The sequence below is a fragment of the Clarias gariepinus genome, chromosome 7 (assembly GCF_024256425.1).
Source record: "Clarias gariepinus isolate MV-2021 ecotype Netherlands chromosome 7, CGAR_prim_01v2, whole genome shotgun sequence".
NCBI lineage: Eukaryota > Metazoa > Chordata > Actinopteri > Siluriformes > Clariidae > Clarias > Clarias gariepinus.
The window spans coordinates 6,968,366-6,992,399 of record NC_071106.1 but is presented as its reverse complement, the minus strand read 5'-3'; the positions used below and the strand labels follow the sequence as shown (position 1 = coordinate 6,992,399).

At 35.8% G+C, this 24,034-nt stretch overlaps 2 protein-coding genes and 1 pseudogene across 2 annotated transcripts; all 3 read left to right on the top strand.

Annotated features, from left to right (window-relative positions):
* The first annotated feature begins 3,729 nt into the window (after positions 1-3,729).
* Positions 3,730-6,858, top strand: LOC128528204 (vomeronasal type-2 receptor 26-like; annotated as a pseudogene).
* A 5,106-nt stretch (positions 6,859-11,964) lies between these two features.
* Positions 11,965-14,780, top strand: LOC128528203 (extracellular calcium-sensing receptor-like). The gene is made up of 4 exons (XM_053500960.1): positions 11,965-12,108; positions 13,212-13,439; positions 13,547-13,670; positions 13,873-14,780. The coding sequence occupies exons 1-4, from the start codon at positions 11,965-11,967 to the stop codon at positions 14,778-14,780; spliced, it is 1,404 nt and encodes a 467-aa protein (XP_053356935.1).
* Positions 14,781-19,109: 4,329 nt separating this feature from the next.
* LOC128528202 (extracellular calcium-sensing receptor-like) lies at positions 19,110-22,438 on the top strand. The gene is made up of 6 exons (XM_053500959.1): positions 19,110-19,321; positions 19,454-19,745; positions 19,961-20,752; positions 20,892-21,119; positions 21,230-21,353; positions 21,531-22,438. The coding sequence occupies exons 1-6, from the start codon at positions 19,110-19,112 to the stop codon at positions 22,436-22,438; spliced, it is 2,556 nt and encodes an 851-aa protein (XP_053356934.1).
* Positions 22,439-24,034: the final 1,596 nt, after the last annotated feature.

Below are 24,034 nucleotides of genomic sequence, written 5' to 3'. Positions count from 1 at the left end.
ACAGAAGTTATTACAGTAATTTGATCTATAATCATTAATCACATGAAAGTTTACATTTACCTCTGTATGGGTTTGTAAATATTTTTAAAAGACTGATACAGTAGGTAGTCAATCAGAATGCCTATTACCGCTGTGCTCACGTTACAATAACATCGTCCAAAATTAAAAAAGTCGCATTTCAATGTCATTCGTGAAATGACCACCAGGTGGTGCAAAGTGACATTTTTTCTGCAGTTTTGAAATGTAATTAGAGTTTAAGTCATAAAAGGTCATAAAAATATGTTGTATGAAAGAAATACTACAGTGATGGTAATTTCCACAGCCAAGTACTTTATACAAACATTAAAAATCTAAACCAGAGCTACTGATATTTACTGTACAATAATGAGTTTAAAAAAAACATTGGGTTTAGACAGACGATCAAGTTCACTAGCTGACAATTTTATTTGTACAAGGAAAACACTGTTATATATCCTGTCTTTGTTTGTATCTGTTCATTTAGTATTGTTTAAAAAAGTTAAATTTTAAGACATCAAACTTTAAATATAGAAATAAAAAATAGACTTTCAAAATAGAACATTAGAATAACTAAAGAATTAATTCTCTTACATCTGGGTAAATGTTTCATAGGATTTTTTATCAGGAATTTTGTTGTACTAAATAATATTTGTGCAGTATAATCAGGGCCTCTTATTTCTATTTATCCCGGGTTGTTGTTTTACTGTTATTGTGTGTGCTTTACAATGTCAGATAACATTCAAATACAACTAATTCACCCTTCCCCAGGTGTGAATATGTCTCAGCTGTTCACACCTATACATTCAGAGAAACTAAAAGATACCCCTCCTCACTTCAAGATATCAGCAAGTCAGCTTCTGGGACAATTGGATCTGAGGTCTTTCTGAAGACCTGCAGTGCTTCAGGTCTCATTTTAAATATGTGCAAATTTTAAATCTTCTGGATTCTAGATTCCAAAAAATAAACATTGTTACTGTTTTGAATTCCGGGAATTAAAGAAATTAAGATTTTCCTTATCATAACATGAGTTGTATTGTTTTTTTTAACTCTATACACAGTAAATTGTTGTTTTTTATAGAATATTTACATTTTATATTTAATATATATATATATATATATATATATATATATATATATATATATAATATTATATATATATATATATATATATGTATATAAAATCAATTAGCATTTACTTACATCTGAATAGAGTCGTGGGGGGCATTACTTTTTCAAGTAACTAATTACATTACAAAATTACTGTCATTAAAAAGTAATCAGTTACATTACAGCATTACTTTCTGATAAAAGTAACTAGTTTAAGTACTTTTTCCATTGCAGAAAATTAAATCTCCTTTGTGATTCCTCATGCATGTTGTTTTAGTCCAGACCATTATAATTATTCTACCATTATCACTTTGCGATGTTTGTACTATAATCTGTTAACTACTTATACAAAGAGCCATATAAGAACAGTGGCAGCTATTGGGCTATTGTTGTTTACTTACAATTTTTTGGTTAATTTACCAATGTAATTTAAATTAGGTTTGGGCTCCAGGATGTTAAGTCAGCATCGTGATCCTTCTCTTTAATTTTCTAATTAGTCTAATTAGTGCTCAACCGCACACACAAAGTTATCCAGAGCACATGGCAGAATTAGTGATTAATGATTATGAATGCACTGAGAAAAATAGCAACGAGACTGAATCTGACTATTTGAATAATTCATTGATAAATTAGTGATTGTTTTCGGCTGATGAAGGTAATCTTGTCATCTCGTCATGTCTGCAGCAGTGCATGTGCCTATATTCACGTTTCATATGAATTACATAATCTGCAATTAGTTTTCCATTAGTTTATGAAAAAGCATGCATTTTACGTGTCTGTGAGGCAAGTATACATACAGTATACTGTAGAGTTTCGGTTCATTTTTTTGGTGTGCTCAAGTTCCCTTTAAATCAAAACATAATAGTGCATCCTGTTTAATTTAATTATTTTTACAAAATAATAACGTTTTGCTGTCATCGTGAGTGCAATAAAATAAAAGTAGAGACGTATAAAGGTTATGTAGCTTATATGGTTTTATTATATAGTTTTTGCACATAAATCCAACAATAAATGTACACCCACTTTTTCCAAACCAGAGTTTGTTTTCTGGCTATGCTACACATGATAACAACTTAAAAGTTGTTGACATTTACTTTTGATGCAAATAAAAAGTGCCTACAATTAATTCAAATGTACTGTAATTTTAGTACTGTGATTATGAATTTGTTTAACTCAAATGTTTCACTTGAATTTATCTGCTACTACGAGCTGTGGCTCATTAATCCTTGAGAGAATGAACTAAGTCTATAGTCTATAGTTATAGTGCCACTTAGTGGTAGACCTAGGCTGGAAATCAGCCCTGTCAAGCCATTGGCTTACCTGCTATAGGAAAAAAGTCTACACCAAAAACACTCAAAGTCATATTTGCAACACTGTGTTGGGGTAATTCATTTGGTGTCATCCCAATGTTATGTCATCAATATTGTTAACTGATTATATGATCAGCAAAGCTACTGAGAATATCTGGGAAATCTCCTGTGTTTGTGGGCACAAATGCTAGGACCATTATCAATACCGCTGTTCTTCGGCCCAATTTCCTGACATCTCATTAAGGTCTCATTCAGTCTACCCTGGTTTAAAGTGATAAATAAAGCTAAAACAAAAGTATATCTTAGCTCACATTTTACATTTCAACACAAAAGTTTTTGTATGGGCCAATTTCCATATTTGGATGTTCACTCAGAGTATTTTTACTTGATTAACTTTTTTCCCCACTGCCACTAGAGCTGAGGAGTAGCAGTCAAACTAGCATACTCGGTAGTATGTGATGCCATGATGCTCCAACCTAATGACACAAGAACATTCAAGAACATTTCCACATGTTTAAACCATTAAAGAAGTTCCCTGGGAAGCCAGCATTTCAGACATGAAGCAGACAGTCTGCCTCATGCATACTGACTCCAGCATACTGAGAAAGCTTTTTTATTTTGTTGGTTTTCAAGCACTAGTGAAATGCTGGGACAAGAGCATTAGTGTATCAATGTAAAATGTTAAATGAAGATTGGTTTTACTTTCATAACTGCTTTGTTTTTTTGCACAATCAATAGTCCAAGTTTGATACGAACACCGCTTGTCTTGTTTTTAAAAGAATTGTATCTTATTTTGGGTAGCCATATTCTCTATATTGAGCTTCTAATTTTGCTTTGATTGTTTGTTTAGTTTGTGTAATAAAGATAATCTTCACTAACATCAACTCTGCTTTTTCATCCCTACCAAAGGGGGAAAAAAAGTAAGTAGCCCTGGGGTAAAACAAACAAAACAAGACATTAAGGGCAACTGACTCAAGAACGTAATAATGTTACACCTCCTTTGAGTGCAGCTCACATTTGTATAAATAACTGTTCAACAACCTGGCATTTATGCCATTTATACATACACACATTTACTATTTCTATATTACAGCTGTATGGATAAATGGAGTCATTGTTTACTCTGTTACATGTGTTAATGTCTATGATTAATTTTACCAGAGCAAATAAGACTACTTGTAACCTTTATGGGGAATCTGCACACCCACACCTGTGGAAAGATGGTGACATTATTATTGGAGCTATTTTTCCTTTTTATAGTAATTGGGAGATCAATGACTTATCCTTCTCAGTCATGCCACCCCCAGTGAAGTGCACGAGGTAAGTAAGGATTAAGAATGAACATATAATAATTTATATAACAATTATAAAGCAGCTATATGATCTGATATTATACATTAATGTATTTGTTTTTCTGACTTTTTAACCAGCATGGAATTCAAAGGTTTCCATTATTCACAGACTTTAATCTTCGCAATAGAGGAAATCAACAATAGTTCTTTATTACTGCCCGATGTCATGTTGGGCTACAAGATTTATGACACATGTGGCTCGACATCTTTGGGTGTTAAATCTGCAATGACTATTGTGAACGGAAATGAGAACTCAATCTTAGATGTGATCTGCACAAAGCCAGCTCAGGTGCAGGCCATAATAGGAGAAACCTATTCCTCAGTGTCCATGGCTATAGCAAAGAGTATTGGACCTTTCCACATGCCACTAGTAAGAAGTGATGTTTTTTTTTTAAATCAAGATTATGACTACTATAACACATTTTCAAGGGTTAGCAAAAATATATAGCAAAATGGTAATTTTGTTACTTTTGATGGTATGTGACTGTCTAATATACTTGTGTGATTTACAGATCAGTTACTACTCCACTTGTGAATGCTTAAGTGATAAACGGAAATATCCCTCATTTCTTCGCACTATTCCTAGTGATTACCACCAAAGCAGAGCACTTGCAGAAATGGTCAAGCACTTTGGTTGGACATGGGTGGGAGCAATTAGAAGAGATGATGATTATGGCAATAATGGAATGGCAAGTTTTTCTAAAATGGCAGAACAGCTGGGTGTCTGCTTAGAATATTCCCTTCCATTTTTTCCAACTTACTCATATGAGAAAGTGCTGAGAATCATAGAGCAAATTAAAATGTCCACTTCTCGTGTGATAGTTGCATTTTTCACTCAGTGGGACTTTGATGTTATGCTGCCCATACTTTCTGAACACAACATCACTGGATATCAGTGGGTGGGAACAGAGGGCTGGATCTCTGATCCAGTAGTAGCCAAATTAGATAAACACAACATACTACAAGGAGCTATAGGGCTAGCCATTCCCAAATCAAAAGTCACAGGTTTAAAGGATTTTATTCTTGACATAAAACCGCTGAAATCCGTAGGCAATGCAATTTTTACTGAGTTTTGGGAGACTTTATTTAAGTGCAAATTTGCTGTGCAGGATGATTCAGCTGACTCAGTGGTGTGTACAGGTGAAGAGAAACTCTCTGAGATAGAAAACACATTCACTGATATGTCTTTTATGCCAATTTTTAATAATATATATAAAGCAGTCTATGCCATAGCCTATACTTTACACAGTCTTCTTGGCTGCCAACAAAAATGTTCTACAAAGAGGCAGCCAGACTTGTTTACAGTAAGTAAACACCATTGCAGATTTTTTTTTTTTTTTTGTACTTAAGAATTTGGCACAAACGTGTACATTAATGAAAATAACTAGAGCTAGGAAAAATGTGTAGCTTTGAAACATATTAAACACAATAAACATAAAATAAACATATTTTAAACACAATTTGTTTTATTTTATTAGTTTCTAAAATACCTGAGACGGGTGCATTTCAAGACAAAAGAAGGAGAAGAAGTTTATTTTGATGAAAATGGTGATCCTCCAGCAAAATACGAAATAATAAACCGGCAAATGAGTAATAATCGGTTTGAATTTGTCACAGTTGGACTATATGACTCCTCTTTTCCTATTACTGACCGATTAACATTAAACATGGACTCAATTGTCTGGGCAAAAAATACAAATCAAGTAAGTATAAGTAAAAAATTGCATCGACTTAATCAAATAAAATATGAAAAATTCAATTAAATTATATTTTTTCTTAAGGTACCAAAATCTGTATGTGCTGAGAGTTGCCCCCCTGGTACAAGGAAAGCTGTTCAAAAAGGAAAGCCTATCTGCTGCTTTGACTGCATACCCTGTGCTGCTGGAGAAATCAGTAATAGAACAGGTACAACATTTCTCTAAAGAACAAAAAAAGTAGATAGCAGTATGTGATTTGGCTATGACTTATTTTTACATCACATCATTGCTGTCATTAATATTCTACAAAGCATCCTTATAGTTACATTTACTGCACTTGGGTAAAAAAAAATAGGTAAATAAAAAATATAACTAGACTTCATGAATATATGACATATTTTTGTGTATTATTTGTACCAAATAGCTAATATTTCATGTTCTGTATTTATTTCCTTTACTCTGACAGATTCAATTGAATGCAAACAATGTCACCAAGATTGCTGGTCAAATGCAGACAGAACAGAATGTATAAAGAAGGAAATTGAATTTTTGTCTTATGAGGAAACTATGGGAATGTTGCTAACAGTGTTTTCTATTGTTGGATCATTTATGACAATAGTAATAGCAATTATATTTTTAAAACATAAAAACACACCAATTGTCAAGGCCAATAACTCTGAGCTGAGCTTCCTTCTGCTCTTTTCTCTGACCCTGTGTTTTCTCTGTTCACTTACTTTCATTGGTCAGCCTTCTGAGTGGTCCTGTATGCTGCGACACACAGCATTTGGAATCACTTTCGTCCTTTGCATCTCCTGTGTTCTGGGAAAAACAATAGTGGTGTTAATGGCCTTCAGGGCTACACTTCCAGGCAGTAACATCATGAAACTGTTTGGGCCTCCACAGCAGAGACTCAGTGTTCTTGCTTTCACTCTCATACAGGTCCTTATTTGTGTGCTTTGGTTGACAATATCTCCTCCGTTCCCTTTTAAAAATCAAGTGCACTATAAGGAAAAGATTATTCTTGAATGCAGTTTGGGCTCAATGATAGGTTTTTGGGCAGTGCTGGGTTACATAGGACTTCTGGCAGTTTTATGTTTTATTTTAGCTTTTCTAGCTAGAAAGCTTCCAGATAATTTTAATGAAGCTAAATTTATCACATTCAGCATGCTAATGTTTTGTGCAGTTTGGATTGCTTTTATTCCAGCTTATGTCAGCTCTCCTGGAAAATTTACCGTAGCTGTTGAGATATTTGCTATTTTAGCATCAAGCTTTGGTTTACTATTCTGTATTTTTCTTCCAAAGTGTTACATAATAATTATGAAACCAGAGAAAAACACCAAAAAGAAAATTATGGGAAAAGTACCCGTTCAGTAAGTTACTGTAGCAGTTTAAATATACATAATTAGTATAGACCAGAACAAACCATATTGTATTCTGGAAGTGTAGCTTGATTTACCCCTTATTTACAGTAGTTCCATTAATATTATTTTTTTTTTATTATTATATTTTACTTAATTTGTCAATAATTAATTGTGTGTCCCATATTGTGTCATATAACACATTACATTGGCAATGAAAATAAGATGATATGGTTAAAAACAAAGCAAGAATGGCAATAAAACAAGTTATAATGGTACAAAAGGATCATAATTTGTGGCTTATTATTTTAGACTTTGTGTAAATAAATTTGCATAAATCTGTAAACCTTAGGAAACTTATTCAACTACCAACGAAACTAGATTAAGTTATTGTTTGCCAAAAACATCAGTTTTAATAAAGGAATAAATATGACATACAGTCCTTTACCAAAACTAATATCTCTCTTTTTCATACAAATTACATGTTTTACAGCAGACAAAAATGCAACACTTTTATAGGGTCAAATACCTGATGCACACCTATTGCACAACCATGCTAGGCATCTAACTGAAATACAACTGTCATACATTTTTGCTTTTTTTTTTGTTTGTTTTTAAAGATTGTCCTTTTGGTGAAAAGTTGGTTCTGCATACTTTTCAAAGTGCAGTACCTCCTAAAACCAAGTGGCACAGATGCGTGCCAGCAACTCAGCATAGGTCAATGACGATTAAAAAAAATACAGTACAGACACTGGTAGAGACACTGTCTGGCCTTTTTCACCAGTGTTGATGTGACAGGACCATGACACGTCTTGCGTGATGTGAACACCGAGGTATCTGAAGCTGTTCACTCTCTCCACTGGGCTCTCATTGATGATGGGGGTCTGGTAGTTCCTTTCCTGCTTAGTGCTGAAGTCCAGTATCAACTCCTTTGTCTTACTTGACGTTTAGAAGGAGGTTGTTCCTCTGGGACCAGTTCTCCAGATTCCCAATCTCCTTCACTTATTGTTGTCAGAGATCAGGCCCCACCATGACGGTGACATCAGCAAACTTATAATTATTATTTTTTTTACATATTTTTAGTGTCCACGTGAGTGAGTCATGTGTGAAGGGGGTGAGAGATGGCATCATCTGTAGAGTGGTTTGGACGGTAAGAGAATTGTAGTAGATCAAGTGTGTCCGCAGTGAAGAAATTATGAAGTCTCTGACCAGTCACTCAAAGCACTTCATCACTACTGAGGTATTTTTTACTGAATATCTCTGTGAACACAGGTGCTAGCTGGTCTGCGCAGGCTCTGAGGACTCAACCTGAGATTCTAAAGACTCTCCTTGAGTCCTCTCTTCTTGTTTGAGTCTTTGTTTGTATTTTGGCATGAGGAAGATGGCAGCATGGTCGGATTTCCCAAACAGAGGGCAAGATTGTGCCTTGTAGCCATCCTTGACCATAGTATAACAATGATTCAGTGTCCTTTCGCCCCTGTTAGGGCAGGTGATGTGTTAATAGAAGTTCGGTGTTGTGTTTGGTGCTGTGTGAGTTCCTCATGCAACTCACATAAGGCAGTGTCCGTGTTTGCATATGGAATATAAATGGCACTGATTATGACTGATGTGAACTCCCGAGGAAGATAAAAAGGTGAAACATGATGGACAGTAGTTCCAGCTTGGGTGTGCAGGAGCGTGTAAGAGGAACAACGCTCACGGTGTTGCACCAGTTGTTGTTCACCATTAAACACACACACACACCGCCTCTCCTTGACTTCCCCGAGACCCGTGTCCTGTCCATGCGGTGAACTGAAAAGAACTCGGCTGACTGGATGGTGTTGTCCGGCACTGCTGGGTTCAGCCATGTCTCTGTGAAGCAGAGGAGATTGCAATCACGAATGTTTCTCTGGAACTTTACTTTGGCCCTGAGGATAGAGTCATAGAGTTTGTTCTCCAGTGACTGGACATGTGTGGTGTGTGCACGGGCTCTCAGCCTGTTCCTTACGCCGGCTCGTTTCTCTCGGGGCCGCTTCGCGTCACATCCTTTGTTTCTTCCTCAGGATCTCACTTGGCCAGCTTGGATTCGAGTTAAAAACGTTGAATTGTGAGTACATTGTAAACCAATAGAAATAAGAGTATCTCTATCTTACTTAATGCACTCAACGGTGATGAAGTTGCAGATTTAAAGTCACTGAAAATTTACTTAAAAAACAAAAACAAAGTAAAATAGGTCGGAGTAGTCGTGACGGTAGCCAAACTCACCGGCGCCATCTTGGATTACCATATAAGGAATGAGGAAGCACAATAGGGGAATTTTTTTTATATATCTGACAAAGGAAATTTATACATAAGAGATACATAATAAAGTTCACACAATGTCAGAAAAGCAGTACTGCAACACTGAGCAGAAATGTTGTGAAGTAAAAAGTACAGACTTTTGTTGTAGGATGTAGTTGAGTTAAATTTAAAAGTATCATCTAATTAAACTACTCATGTAATTTACAGATATTTAAAATATGTACTTAAATACAGTAGAAAAATAAATGCACTTTTCTTAGATACTAAATTCATGGTTAAATCCCACCCCATGCACTAAAATACTTTTTGCTCTAGTCGTTACACTGTGTATGATGACATTGTTTTGCAGAAGTCCATGGTTGGAGCACCTGAAACAATGTGTAAAAAGTTTCTGGTATGTTGGAGAATGTTGGAGTCGGTTACATTCTAGAGTAATAATAGACCAATAGGTTGTGCTACAATACAATACTTTTGCAATAGTTAAGATAAAATACAAAACAATAAGTCACTTAAACAAAATGGTAAATTCTCACTACCACAACTGCATTTATGCAAAACTAAATATTTAAAAATGAAACTGTACTTTACATCATTTATGATATCAACTGTGGCTTTTATTTTAAAAATATTATAGACATTTTATTTATGGTATTGGTTTCATGAGAATTGGTGTTTTTGGATAAGAGTGTGAACATAGCTTTTTGTTGAGAAAGTCTGGATGCCTTTGGTCACCTGGTCATTGTAAACTTTACTTCTTCACATCAGACATAGACAACATAAAACTACAAACTCAGAAATCTGTATGAACCGATAACATCTGATACTTGTCTACAGTTTTCTACAATACTTATTGAGTCCAAACATGGTAACTTTTAAATTCAGTGTCAACATGTAAACTGAAGTAGTACATGGCATGAAAAACTATGGTGGATCCACAGCACCCTCACAAGGACAAGAACATACACATACACACACACTGATCAGCCATAACATTCTCTACAAGGTGAACAACATTGATCACTAATTATCAATTATATTGGTGACCAGGTAATGGACACTCAAGGCCCATCTACACACACAGGGACCAAAGGCCAGCCTGTCTGGTCCAGTACCACAGAAAATACAGTGTAGCACAAACTGCCGAAAAAAATAAACACTGGCCACAATAAAAAGGTATTAGAACACCGCATATGGCGTCCATAATGTTATGGTGTATATAGTTAATTTTGTGTTAATCGTGCGAATATATACTGTACTGCATTTCGAAAAACTATAAAGCAACTAAACCAAAATATTTCAAGCATTGTTTTGTTTTCATTTGGCATACAGCTCATGAAAAAAAAAAATCCAATATCTTAAATCATTAGAATAATTAGATCAACTAAAAAAAAATGTACAATACAGAAAATTATTTTAATTTAAACACTCAGACTCACAAACTACTTGTTTGTGGATCCTTTAAAACAGATTACTGCATCAATACACCATGGGATGGTAACAAACAGCCTGTGGAACTGGTGAGGCATTACTGAAAATCAGTTTACTTTGATAGCAGCCTTCAGGTAAACGGTATTGTTTGGTATGGTGTGTCTCATTTTCCTCTTGACAATACTCTATAGAGAATTAGGTCAGACTAGATGACTAGCCAATCAATTGCAGTAATATCATGGTTAGCAAACCAGTTAGTGGTAATTTTTGCACTGTGGGCAGGTGCTACATCCTGTTGGAAAAGGAAAAAATATATGTTTTTTGGGATTGGACTGGGTGGACTGGCCTTTGGTGTGGCCATTTTTGATATCGGAAAACCTAAAATAATTAAAAACCTTTTAAAACTTTTTTAAACTTTCAAAAGTTCTAACCCTTCTTATGTTAAAGATGTATGTTGTACAATCACTTTTGTACAAAAAAAAGACTAGCTCACATAAATAATTAATATGCATATATTGCCATAACATCCATAAACATGATTAGTGTACCTATATAAATTTCTGACCCAACAGTAAGTAAATAAATGAACAATTAGGTCATGTTTACGCAACATAATAAGTACCAATCATTTTGCCCATTTTTTTCCTTCAACACAAATTATACATAATGGCACTCTAAAATTAATAAATGTCAAATATGGTTTGCACATTTTATTTTACATGATGAGTTTCCCCCAAAATAAGTAATATGGCAAAACGACCATTTTTAGAACAGAGATGCCACACCTTCTTTGGCTGTTACCCACATCTATTACTTTACCATAGAGGCTCTACATTTAGATCTATATAAATACAACCTATTATTTCTACTCAGTAGGCTGAAAGATCAGATCTTATATTGTTTTTCTGCTTTCAAGAGCTGGAAGTATAGATGGAGTCAATGTTTACTCTCTTACATGTATTAATGGCCATCATCAACTCATATGCCACAAGAGAGACTATGTGTAGTCTGCGTGGATACCCAGAATATCCACAGCTATGGAAGGATGGTGATATATTAATTGGAGGAATTTTCCCCTTTCATTTTAAATGGGAGACTACAGACTCATCCTATGTGATCATGCCACCTACAATGAAGTGTACAAGGTAAGTGGTATAAACTTTTCTAATTAATTACTACTAATATCCAATCTAAATATATTGTTAAATTATTTACAGAATAATTTACTATTATCTATGTTTCTACCTGATTTCTTTTTTTTACAAGCCTGGAATTTAGAGCCTTCCAGTATTCACAGACCTTGATTTATGCAATAGAGGAGATAAACAACAGCTCATCTTTGCTGCCTGGAGTTTCACTGGGCTACAAGATCTATGATACCTGCAGTTCTCCTACACAGGGGGTAAAAGTAGCAATGGCACTTGTGAATGGAAATGAGAACTCAGTTTCAGATCAGATCTGTACAAAGCCAGCCCAGGTGCAGGCCATAATAGGAGAGACATATTCATCGGTATCCATGGCTATATCAAAGAGCATTGGAACATTCAGCATCCCTTTGGTAAGAATAAGTGCTTTTTAATATAATTCAGTTCTGATTATAAAATATTTATTGCTGAACATTAGGGAAAGATAAAAATACTTATTTAACTCATTAGCTCATTTAAAACATATGACATTATAACCAATAAAAACTATGTAAATGTAATTTAGATCAGTTACTACTCAACCTGTGAATGTCTCAGTGACAAGAGGAAATATCCCTCATTTTTGCGCACTATTCCCAGTGATTATTATCAGACCATAGCACTTGCAGAGATGGTCAAGCACTTTGGCTGGACATGGGTGGGAGCAATAAGAAGAGATGATGACTATGGTAATAATGGGATGGCTGCATTTATAAAAATTGCAGAACGACTGGGTATATGTTTGGAATATTCTCTTCCATTTTTTCGAACTTATTCACTTGAAAGAATTTTAAGAATTGTTGAGACAATTAAGACTGCTACTTCTCGAGTGATACTGGGATTTGTCACTCCTCGGGAATTTGAGATTTTGCTCCATGTATTCCATAAACACAATATCACTGGGTATCAGTGGGTGGGAACTGAGGGATGGATTGCTGATCCAGTGGCAGCAACTCTGGATAAGTTTAATATACTACAAGGAGCCATTGGGCTAGCTATTCCCAAAACAACAGTAACAGGCCTTAAGGACTTCATTCTGGATGTAAAACCACTAAAATCAGTAGGCAATGCTCTTTTCACAAAACTCTGGGAGGCTTTGTTTACTTGTACATATAGATGGCAGAATAATTCTGGGGATATACCGATGTGCACAGGTGAAGAGAAACTGTCTGAAGTGGAAAACACTTTCACTGATATGTCCATGATGCCGATTTTAAATAATGTGTATAAAGGAGTATATGCCATTGCTCATACATTACATGAACTTCTAGGATGCAAACAAACATGTTTTACACAGAAGCAACCTGATCCTGTCACAGTAAGTTAATAGCATTTTAGACATGGAAATTGGGTTTTTTAATAAACAATTAAAAAAAAAAGTGCCAAGCTCCATTAATTTAAATAAACAAGGAACAAAATGGAAATTTTGAAATGGCCATTATTTTCTTAAACTGTGACATTTAATTTATTACATCAGTTTCTGGAACACCTGAAAAAAGTCAGTTTTAAGACAAAAGAGGGTGAAAATGTTTACTTTGATGAAAATGGTGATCCTCCTGCAAAATATGAAATAATAAACTGGCAAAAAAGTAAAGACCACCAGTATGAATTTGTTACTGTTGGACTTTATGACTCCTCTATTTCTACTCAGGAGCGATTAACTGTTAATATGGCCTCAATAATCTGGGCACAAAATACAAATCAAGTGAGTATAAATAGGAAATGATAATTAATATCAATTAAATTATTTGTTAATCATATTAATTATTTAGGTAATGCCTGTACTGTAATGACTTATTTTACCTAAACAAGGTGCCGAAATCTGTATGTAGTGAGCCTTGCCTGTCTGGCACAAGAAAAGCTGTGCAGAAAGGAAAGCCGATCTGCTGCTTTGATTGCATATCATGTGCTGCTGGAGAGATCAGTAATATGTCAGGTGTGGAATATTCCTAAAGAACAATATTCTATAACAAATGCTGTTTTTACGGTTAATAATAAACCCCCCACCACAACATAACATTAAATTAATCATAATCATAAGAATAGCAAGAATTGGGATTTCTGACATGTATTAATTATTTAGTTCATATGCCATTTTTTAAAATCTTTTTTTCTGTATTTTTCTCTTTCTGTGACAGACTCAGTTGAATGTACACAATGCCAGCAGGATTATTGGTCAAATGCAGAGAAGAATAAATGCGTGAAAAAGGAAATTGAATATTTGTCCTATGAGGAAACTATGGGAATATTGTTAACAGTGGTTTCTTTTGTTGGCTCATTTATGACAATACTAACAGCATTCACATTTTTCAAATATAAAAACACACCAATAGTAAAAGCCAACAACTCTGAACTAAGCTTTTTGCTCCTCTTCTCTCTGACTCTGTGTTTCCTTTGTTCACTTACTTTTATTGGCCAGCCCTCTGAGTGGTCCTGTATGCTGCGCCACACAGCATTTGGAATTACATTTGTCCTTTGCATCTCTTGCGTACTGGGAAAGACAATAGTGGTGTTAATGGCATTCAGGTCTACACTTCCTGGGAGCAATGTCATGAAATGGTTTGGGCCTCCACAACAGAGACTCAGCGTTCTTGTCTTCACTCTAATACAGGTTCTCATTTGTGTGCTTTGGTTGATAATATCCCCTCCTTTCCCCTTTAAAAATCTAAATCACTACAAGGAAAAAATTATTCTTGAATGCAATTTAGGCTCAAATTTGGGTTTCTGGGCTGTGCTGGGTTATATCGGATTTTTAGCACTTTTGTGTTTTATTTTAGCTTTTCTCGCTAGAAAGCTTCCAGATAATTTCAATGAAGCTAAATTTATTACATTTAGCATGGTAATGTTTTGTGCAGTTTGGATTACTTTTATTCCAGCATATGTAAGCTCACCTGGTAAATTTACTGTGGCTGTGGAGATATTTGCTATTTTAGCATCAAGTTTTGGTTTGTTATTTTGTATTTTTTTGCCAAAGTGTTACATAATCATCCTGAAGCCAGAGAAGAACACCAAAAAGCAAATCATGGGAAAGGTTCCAGTTCAATAAATAAACAGTATAAATAAATATTCATTATTAATATTAATATCAATCAAATTAGCTATTTTGTAATTCATATTTTATGTAATTTAATTAAAATAAAAAGGTGACAATATAGCAATACTTGCCAGTGTTATTTGTGTTATTGTTTTTATTTAGTTTAATTTCTGTCTATAACTGTTAAACTTTTAATCAATAAAAAATAATAGCTATGAGGGTATACCGGTATTCAACTGATTATTCACTCTCATAGAGGAACGGGATTTAATCAAATCATTTCAACTTTATCTGTGTAGCACTTTCACTAAACGTTTCTACAATTTTATTAATTTAGATTCTTACAAAGCAGCTTTAAAAAAATATTTTATATATGTGATTGTGGTTAGGTGGTCACAATTAGCAATCAGGTGAGTTGAAGTATGTGCTTTCCCCTCCACTCCTATCTCTGGCTCTGTCGGTAAACTGGTGTGTGTGGTTGTGAGAAAGTCATCCTAGCACCCACCCCCTTCCTCCTCCTCTCCTCTCTCTGGTTTCAATCACTACAGCTACAATTCTTTTTAAAAGTGAAGTGCAGGTTAATTTGTTTTATTTTTATATGAATATTTTTGCATTGTGGAAAAAATTGTCAAAGTTTCCATATATTGTCACATTTCCTATGGGGAAATTCACCTTCATATTCATATTTATCTTTACCCTGTTTTGGTCAATGACATAGCCTAGAAATTGGACTGATGACTTGTGGAACATGCACTTTTTTCCCTTGAGAAATAGTTTAAACTTACGGAGGGGCTGGAGTACCCTCGTGACGTGAAGATTCTCGCGGTGTTCAAGCTCGGATTTGGAAAACATGAGTATGTCATCAGTGTAGACCAGTGGTTCTCTACCTTTTTTTGCAGTGGGCCGCACTATGTCCAAGTTCAAGTCTCACGGGCAGCATATTATTTACATATGATGACATCAACGCTCAATAACCAGATATTGTGCATCTAAAATTATTACAATTAGATGTATTATTATAATTAGAGAGTATAGTTCTACTTACCATTAATAGGACACCTGATGTTGTCGGGAGCCGACCAATTTGGTGAAATTTGGCTCAAAAAGAGTAACAGCACACAAGTTACAGTCACACAAAGTTGTGACTGTAAGTTGTAGTCTGTAAGACACGCACGGAAACGTGACTTGATGTGCGTCATTGCAGAAAATGTGCATTTGCAAATGTATGTGGATCCAAAAATGGAAAGCACTTTTGAACTTAATAATCTGAGGTTTTGTCCAGAGATGTTTCGCCATATTTTTGCAACTAAGAAAGACTGCTGTGCAGTTTATCTGTGTCCTCTTGCCTGAACATTCATCAGTTCATCTTCGAGTGCGTGGCGAGGCAAATCGAAAGTTGGCAGCCAAGTCCTTGATTTTTTCCACAGGGAAAGTGCTTCTTCAAGCACTCTCCTACCTTCACCGCTGATGCAACGACTCTTTTTGTTTGCATGTGTTCCTTCATTAGTATTTTTCTCACATCTTTTTTCTCCTCTAATAACAAATTTGTCCATTTTGATCATTAGTTGATGACTGTTTTAAATCCGTCAGAGTGCGCACGCTTGTAATTGTGTGCGCATTAACTGTGTAATTGCATCAGTTCATAGTTGTGTCAGTTCTGCACAAATATGACAACATGATCACCAAAATGATTTTATGTGACAAAAATATAGTTCAAAGTTTGTTTTATTACATTTATTTGTTTCATACATTTTTTAAAATGAACTGTAAAACCATTTATTATTATTTTATTTACTTTTAATATATATTTTTTTATGTGGTCAGGATCGCGGGCCGCATTTGCATTTGTGACGGGCCGGAGGTTGAGAACCACTAATGTAGATGATAACGAACTGGTGGAGAAAGTCCCAGAGTATTTCATGCATGAAGTTTTGGAAGACGGCTGGGGCATTGACAAGGCCATAGGGCATCACCAGGTATTCGTAATGTCCTGTAGGTGTTATGAAAGCCGTCTTCCATTCATCTCCTTTTTAATTATGGATAAGGTTGTATGCACTGCGAAGATCTAGTTTAGTGAAAATGTTTCCTTTTCGGAGACATTCCTAAGCTGCTGGAACCAGGGGTAATGGGTAACGGAATTTTTACGATGGCTTTGTTGAGGGTACGGAAGTCAATACACAATCTTTTTTTGCCATATAAAAAGAAACTGGATGCTGCAGGGGAAGTGGATGGGTAAATGAAGGCTTGTTGGAGAGCCTCTGTAATATATTTTTCCATGGCCTTTCTTTCTGGTATGGAGAGTGGATAGATTCACACTCATGGCACACTCGTGGTTTTTCCACTGGGCCTTCAATAGAGGTAGATTGCAGTTTCAAGACTTGGAGCTTTATTGGCAGTGTGGGGAAACAGGTTTGGTGAGCACGCCTTTCCCCACTTGAGTACCTCGGCTGTGGCCCAAGAAAGGATAGGGTCATGCTTCATTAACCAGGGGCGTCCAAATACAACATCTGCCGTCAATTCTTCCAGAACCAAAAAGGTGATATCTTCCTGATGGAGTAGACCCACTTGTAGCGTAACAGGGCCAGCGGATGAACGTTCAGATTTCCTGGACAGGGGTTTTTGGTTATTGATTGGACTTCAAAGATTCGTTCCGTCGGGGTGATCTTGATCCTGAGGTGCCAACACAAGTTGCCAGAGATGAAGTTCCCGGCTGACCCAGAGTCAAGGAGTGTCGCAGTAACATGGGAGGCAGTAAAGCTTACAGGAGTGGTAAGGGGTGGTATTCTTTCTATATTAGAAAACCAAACACTCACCACTGGACGAGGAGGACGGGTGGGGCACTCAAGCCTGAGGTGCCTTGCATTACCGCAGTACTCTGGGTCAGCATTCTCTGTTGTTCGGCCGGTGAGATTTGACCCCTGTACAGCTGCCTGGATTCCAGTACAGTTTCAGGGTTACCAGACATAGTCGGCGGACTTTGGAGGAGGTCTGCTGGATTCTGGGTGATGGAGTGGCAGAAAGCAAGATGTGCTGAGCAGCGGATGAAGAGTTGGATAAATTGCTCTAGCTCCAGAGAGTCGTCGTGGGTAGCGAGCATAATTCGCAAATTTGGGTCGAGCCCCTGACGATACGTGGTAATTAGGGCTTGCTCATTCCATCCACTGGTGGCAGCTAGCGTACTAAAACAGAGAGCATAGTCTTGTACAGGTTGGTTACTTTGTTTAAGATGGTAAAGCTGTTTATCTGCAGACCCCGTTGCTGTCAGTCCGTTCAAATACCTCCCTAAAATATAAGACAAAGAGTTCATAAGGAGTGGTTAGTTGTCCTGCCTGCGACCAAATTGACACTGCCTACTGAACATTGGAGCAAAAACCCCTTGCAATTCCCCGCCGAACTAGAGAAGCCCACCGGTCGCACCATGGGGCTGGATGCCGAGGGTGCCAAAGAACGGGATGGGATCAGGTTAGCTTCTCCTGTTTTGTTGTTATGGTCCAGGCTTCTGTAACAAAGTCGGACTCACACAGGATAGTAAGTTTTTTAAAATGAGCAAAGTTTATTAACAAACAGATAGAGCATGGCAGGTTCAAGAATTTGCACTCTGAATCAGGTAAGATTCAATGCAGAACATTACATTGCTGAGTGAGCGATGTAGACTTATCCTTCCCTTTTGTTCCTTTGTGAAGGACAGCAAGCGATGAGGAATCGGTGCTGGAACCACTGAGGAGCCAGCGAGAGATATATACGCACACACACAGAGTCACGGAGACAAAGACGAGGGAGACAGACAGGAAATACTTCTGAGGAGAACAAGGAGTACAGGTAAGTAGTTTAGGTAAGTATTCAATTCTTACTTTCTCTAGCGATTTGGTCCACTTTTGTTCATACGAGCCCGGATGCTGAGTGCTGTGTCGTGTGTGCTTATAGGTGTGATTGTCATCAGGTGTAGATGATCAGTATTCTGGAGATAAGGAGCGTTGTGATTGGCTGGGTTTGGGGCCTGGCCCGACTGTGACAGTCAGTAAGTAAGTTGTAGTGGGGGAGTTTATTTATTTATGAATTAATATATTACTTTTAAAACCTAAGACATTTTTATGAACATATTATTTTTAAACATAAATGTAAACACCCATAATCAAGTGTTACAACAGGGTACATAACACATCTTGGGGAAGGGAAATCCACTTTATCTATATTAGAAACAAGACACACCTCCTTTGGCTACTGTATATAAATATCTCAAACTCTTTCTCTTCAGTTGGCTACCAGATTGGACCAAAGGCACATTGGCTATACATTCTTTTTTCCCCTATTAACATACCTTTCCTGAACACAAATATATATATGGGGTCAGGCATTACACTTTTACATATACTAATTGCCATGATTAATGTGTACCCTGCCAAAGAGACTACATGCAGAGTGCTTGGTAATCCAGATGACCCACAGCTATGGAAGGATGGTGATATCTTAATTGGAGGAATTTTCCCTTTTCATAAATGGCAGATTATGGACTCATCCTATTCGGCCATGCCATCCCCAATGAAGTGCATGAGGTAAGTATAAGCAATAAGAGAAAAATAATTATAATTTTTAATCCTTAATTACTAATAATTCCAGCACAAATTCTATCATATACATATGTATCTGTATATTTATGTAATTTAAATATTTATGTCTGTATGAAGCCTAGAATTCAGAGCCTTTCAATATTCACAGTCCCTGATCTTTGCAATAGAGGAAATCAACAACAGCTCATCTTTACTGCCTGGAGTTTCACTGGGCTACAAGATCTATGATACCTGTGGTTCTGCATCACTGGGGGTGAAAGTAGCTCTAACACTTGTGAATGGAAATGAGAATGCAACCTCAGAGCAGAATTGCACAAAGCCAGCACAGGTGCAAGGTATAATAGGAGAGACATATTCATCAGTGTCCATGGCTATAGCCAAAAGCATGGGACCTTTCAGCATTCCCTTAGTAAGCATTAGAGTATATTTTATTAAAACCATGGCATTTATAATAATATTGTAAATTTAAGAAAAAAGGGAGGCAATTAATATTTTATTTATAACTAATAATATTATGTGACACTATTAAATTGATAATGAGATGATATGTAAGTTTACTTAGCTACCTTTTAAAATGATATGACTAATTTAATATTTGAGATGGCTGTGTTAATCTGTTTTTAGATAAGTTATTATGCAACCTGCGAGTGTCTTAGTGACAAGAGGAAATATCCTTCATTTTTACGCACTATTCCCAGTGATTATTACCAGACTTTAGCACTTGCAGAGATGGTCAAACACTTTGGCTGGACATGGGTGGGAGCAATAAGAAGAGATGATGACTATGGTAATAATGGGATGGCTGCATTTATGAAAATTGCAGAGAAGCTTGGCATATGCTTAGAATATTCGCTTCCATTTTTTTTGTCCTATCCAGAAGAAAAAATTTTAAGGATTGTTGAGCAAATAAAAAGTTCAACTTCTCGAGTAATACTGGCATTTGTCACTCGCTGGGACCTGGAAATGTTGCTTAATGTATTTACTGAATACAACATCACTGGATATCAGTGGGTGGGAACTGAAGGATGGATTTCTGATCCAGTGGCAGCCACACTGGATAAGTTCAACATACTACAAGGAGCCATTGGGCTAGCTATTCCCAAAACAACAGTAACAGGCCTAAAGGACTTCATTCTGGATGTAAAACCACTAAAATCAGTAGGCAATGCTCTTTTCACAAAACTCTGGGAGGCTTTGTTTACTTGTACATATAGATGGCAAAATAACTCTGGGGATATACCAATGTGCACAGGTGAAGAGAAACTGTCTGAAGTGAAAAACAGTTTCACTGATATGTCGATGATGCCGATTTTCAATAATGTCTATAAAGGAGTATATGCCATTGCTCATACATTACACAAACTTCTTGGCTGCAAGCAAACATGTTTTACAAAGAAGCAGCCTGATCCCGTCATAGTAAGTAGCAATATGTTCAGGCATGGACATTTCGGGTTCTGACTCTGACAAGCTTCACTTTTCTATTTAAATAAACAAAAACGTCTTTGAAATGCCCACTAATTTTTTTTAAACTATGAACTTTACTTTATTTAATCAGTTTCTAGAACACCTAAAAAAAGTCAGTTTTAAGACAAAAGAAGGTGAACATGTTTACTTTGATGAAAATGGTGATCCTCCTGCAAAGTATGAAATAATAAACTGGCAAAAAACTAAAGAACACCAGTATGAATTTGTCACTGTTGGACTTTATGACTCCTCAGTTTCTGTTCAGAAGCGATTAACTGTAAATATGCCCTTGATTATCTGGGCACAAAATAGAAATGAAGTAAGTATGAGTAGGAGAGAGTGAAATTTGTCAAATAAAATTATTACAGAATGACTTCATAATATAAATTACACTGCATGTCATGTAACAGCATATTTTACTTAAACAAGGTGCCAAAATCTGTATGTAGTGAAACTTGCCTGTCTGGTACAAGAAAAGCTGTGCAGAAAAGAAAACCCATCTGCTGCTTTGACTGCATATCATGTGCTGCTGGAGAGATCAGTAATATGTCAGGTGTGTAATATTTCTGAAGAAGAACAGTATCCTAATACAAATGGATACTATTTAGTATTGCTATTAAGAACAAAACAAAACCACAATAATAATAATGTTGGCAGGAATTTGTGACATGTATTACATTTTTTATTTTGCTTACATATTTATACCTTTTTTTCTTTTACTCTGTGACAGACTCAGTTGAATGTACGCAATGCCAGCAGGATTATTGGTCAAATGCAGAGAAGAATAAATGCGTGAAAAAGGAAATTGAATATTTGTCCTATGAGGAAACTATGGGAATTTTGTTAACAGTGGTTTCTTTTGTTGGCTCATTTATGACAATACTAACAGCAATCACATTTTTCAAATATAAAAACACACCCATAGTGAAAGCCAACAACTCTGAACTAAGCTTTTTGCTCCTCTTCTCTCTGACTCTGTGTTTCCTTTGTTCACTTACTTTTATTGGCCAGCCCTCTGAGTGGTCCTGTATGCTGCGCCACACAGCATTTGGAATTACATTTGTCCTTTGCATCTCTTGCGTACTGGGAAAAACAATAGTGGTGTTAATGGCATTCAGGTCTACACTTCCTGGGAGCAATGTCATGAAATGGTTTGGGCCTCCACAACAGAGACTCAGCGTTCTTGTCTTCACTCTAATACAGGTTCTCATTTGTGTGCTTTGGTTGATAATATCCCCTCCTTTCCCCTTTAAAAATCTAAATCACTACAAGGAAAAAATTATTCTTGAATGCAATTTAGGCTCAAATTTGGGTTTCTGGGCTGTGCTGGGTTATATCGGATTTTTAGCACTTTTGTGTTTTATTTTAGCTTTTCTCGCTAGAAAGCTTCCAGATAATTTCAATGAAGCTAAATTTATTACATTCAGCATGGTGATGTTTTGTGCAGTTTGGATTACTTTTATTCCAGCATATGTAAGCTCACCTGGTAAATTTACTGTGGCTGTGGAGATATTTGCTATTTTAGCATCAAGTTTTGGTTTGTTATTTTGTATTTTTTTGCCAAAGTGTTACATAATCATCCTGAAGCCAGAGAAGAACACCAAAAAGCAAATCATGGGAAAGGTTCCAGTTCAATAAATAAACAGTAAAATATTCATTATTAATATAAAAAAAATATAACATGTCCTAAAAGTTAACATAAGCTAATTTTGAATTAATATTTCATGTCATTTAACTAAAATAAAAATGGGTTAATATACCAATATTTGCCAGTGTTATTCGTGGTATTTATTTTTTATTTTTGTCTATTTCTGTTAATCATTTTAATGAATGAAATTGACAGTTATTATTGTATACCAGTACTCAACAAATGATTTACCAAATGATGGACCCTCACTTAAGTTTTACTTGTACATTGTCACAAATCAGCTTTTAAGAAATATATAAATGTAAGATATATGATTGAGTTTTAAATGGTCACAACCATGTGGGTGTTTTTTCCCAAAGGTTAGCAACATCTTCATGCCCTCTAAAAAAATTATTCTGTGGCGCTGTAAATTTTACAATAATCAAAAGGTTATGTTACTTTAATAAGTTAACTAAGAAGTTACTTTTCTAAATACTGTCACAGACGTGCTCTATAACTAACATGCACGATAGCAACCTAGTAATAATTGTGATGCAAATACATTTTTTTTCACCAGCCAAATGTTGTGATTTTGTCCAGCCTACCGGAAAAATAAAACTAGCATATTTAAATAATTAAAACATTTGTAACGGTCCACCACGCACACCAAATTGGAGTCTGCTTGTTTCAATAGGACACTAAGAAGGAAACCGCAGACTAAACCAGGTTTGAATAGCAGAATGTGAGGTACAGTGTCCGGTACTGCAGTCAGTCCCGAGGCTTTGCACACCCGGTTATTTTTTTGTATTTAAAACTTCTTTAAACACCGAGCACACAGACGATGGTGTTAAAGACGTTGCCAAATAGGCCAGAAGGCAAAATGGGGGCATCAAGGAGGAAAGTGCAGTCTTTATCATTGATGCCTGTGAGCACCAGCCTGACCCGATGATTGAAAAGTAGAGTACAGTAGTAGGAAACTGTTTGAAAAACTTAAATGCATCAAGCTCGGCATCCAGCCTCATTAACACTGCATTACAGCATTACCGATACAGCTCCAGTCACGTTGTACAGCATTATAGGTAGGGACAGCAGGGAGATAGTCTGAGTTTATTAGCAGTATAACGCTGCATCTTATTTTAAATTATAGGGTTTAAAATCCTAAGTACACAATGCTTTAAAATTTATGTAAAGTGCAAATGTACCACAATTACTTCACAAACAAAACAGTGTACTTAAACAGTATTAAATTTGTCTTTGATGACATGAATGTGCTAGTCTATGATTTTTAGATAATTTTATAAAAATCTAAACCTGTAATAAGTAACTAAAGCTGTGAATAAGTGTACTAAAAATACAACATTTCTCTCAGAATTATAGTTGGGAGAAATTAACATAAAATGGAAATATTGAACTGAAATATGTTTGTTATGATATGTAATTAAAGTAACTAAAATACATGTTTATATTTTTTATAATATACTGTATATAAACTCACCTAAAGGATTATTAGGAAAACCTGTTCAATTTCTCATTAATGCAATTATCTAATCAACCAATCACATGGCAGTTGCTTCAATGCATTTAGGGGTGTGGTCCTGGTCAAGACA

What these genes read in the sequence shown, in the direction of transcription:
- LOC128528203 (XM_053500960.1), top strand. Translation starts at nt 11,965, where the DNA reads ATGGCACTTGTGAATGGAAATGAGAACTCAGTTTCAGATCAGATCTGT. An exon ending in GAACATTCAGCATCCCTTTG is followed by an intron (nt 12,109 to 13,211) that starts GTAAGAATAAGT and finishes TTATTACATCAG; the next exon opens with TTTCTGGAACACCTGAAAAA. An exon ending in AGAGATCAGTAATATGTCAG is followed by an intron (nt 13,671 to 13,872) that starts GTGTGGAATATT and finishes TTTCTGTGACAG; the next exon opens with ACTCAGTTGAATGTACACAA.
- LOC128528202 (XM_053500959.1), top strand. Translation starts at nt 19,110, where the DNA reads ATGGGGTCAGGCATTACACTTTTACATATACTAATTGCCATGATTAAT. An exon ending in TCCCCAATGAAGTGCATGAG is followed by an intron (nt 19,322 to 19,453) that starts GTAAGTATAAGC and finishes GTCTGTATGAAG; the next exon opens with CCTAGAATTCAGAGCCTTTC. An exon ending in AGCAGCCTGATCCCGTCATA is followed by an intron (nt 20,753 to 20,891) that starts GTAAGTAGCAAT and finishes TTATTTAATCAG; the next exon opens with TTTCTAGAACACCTAAAAAA.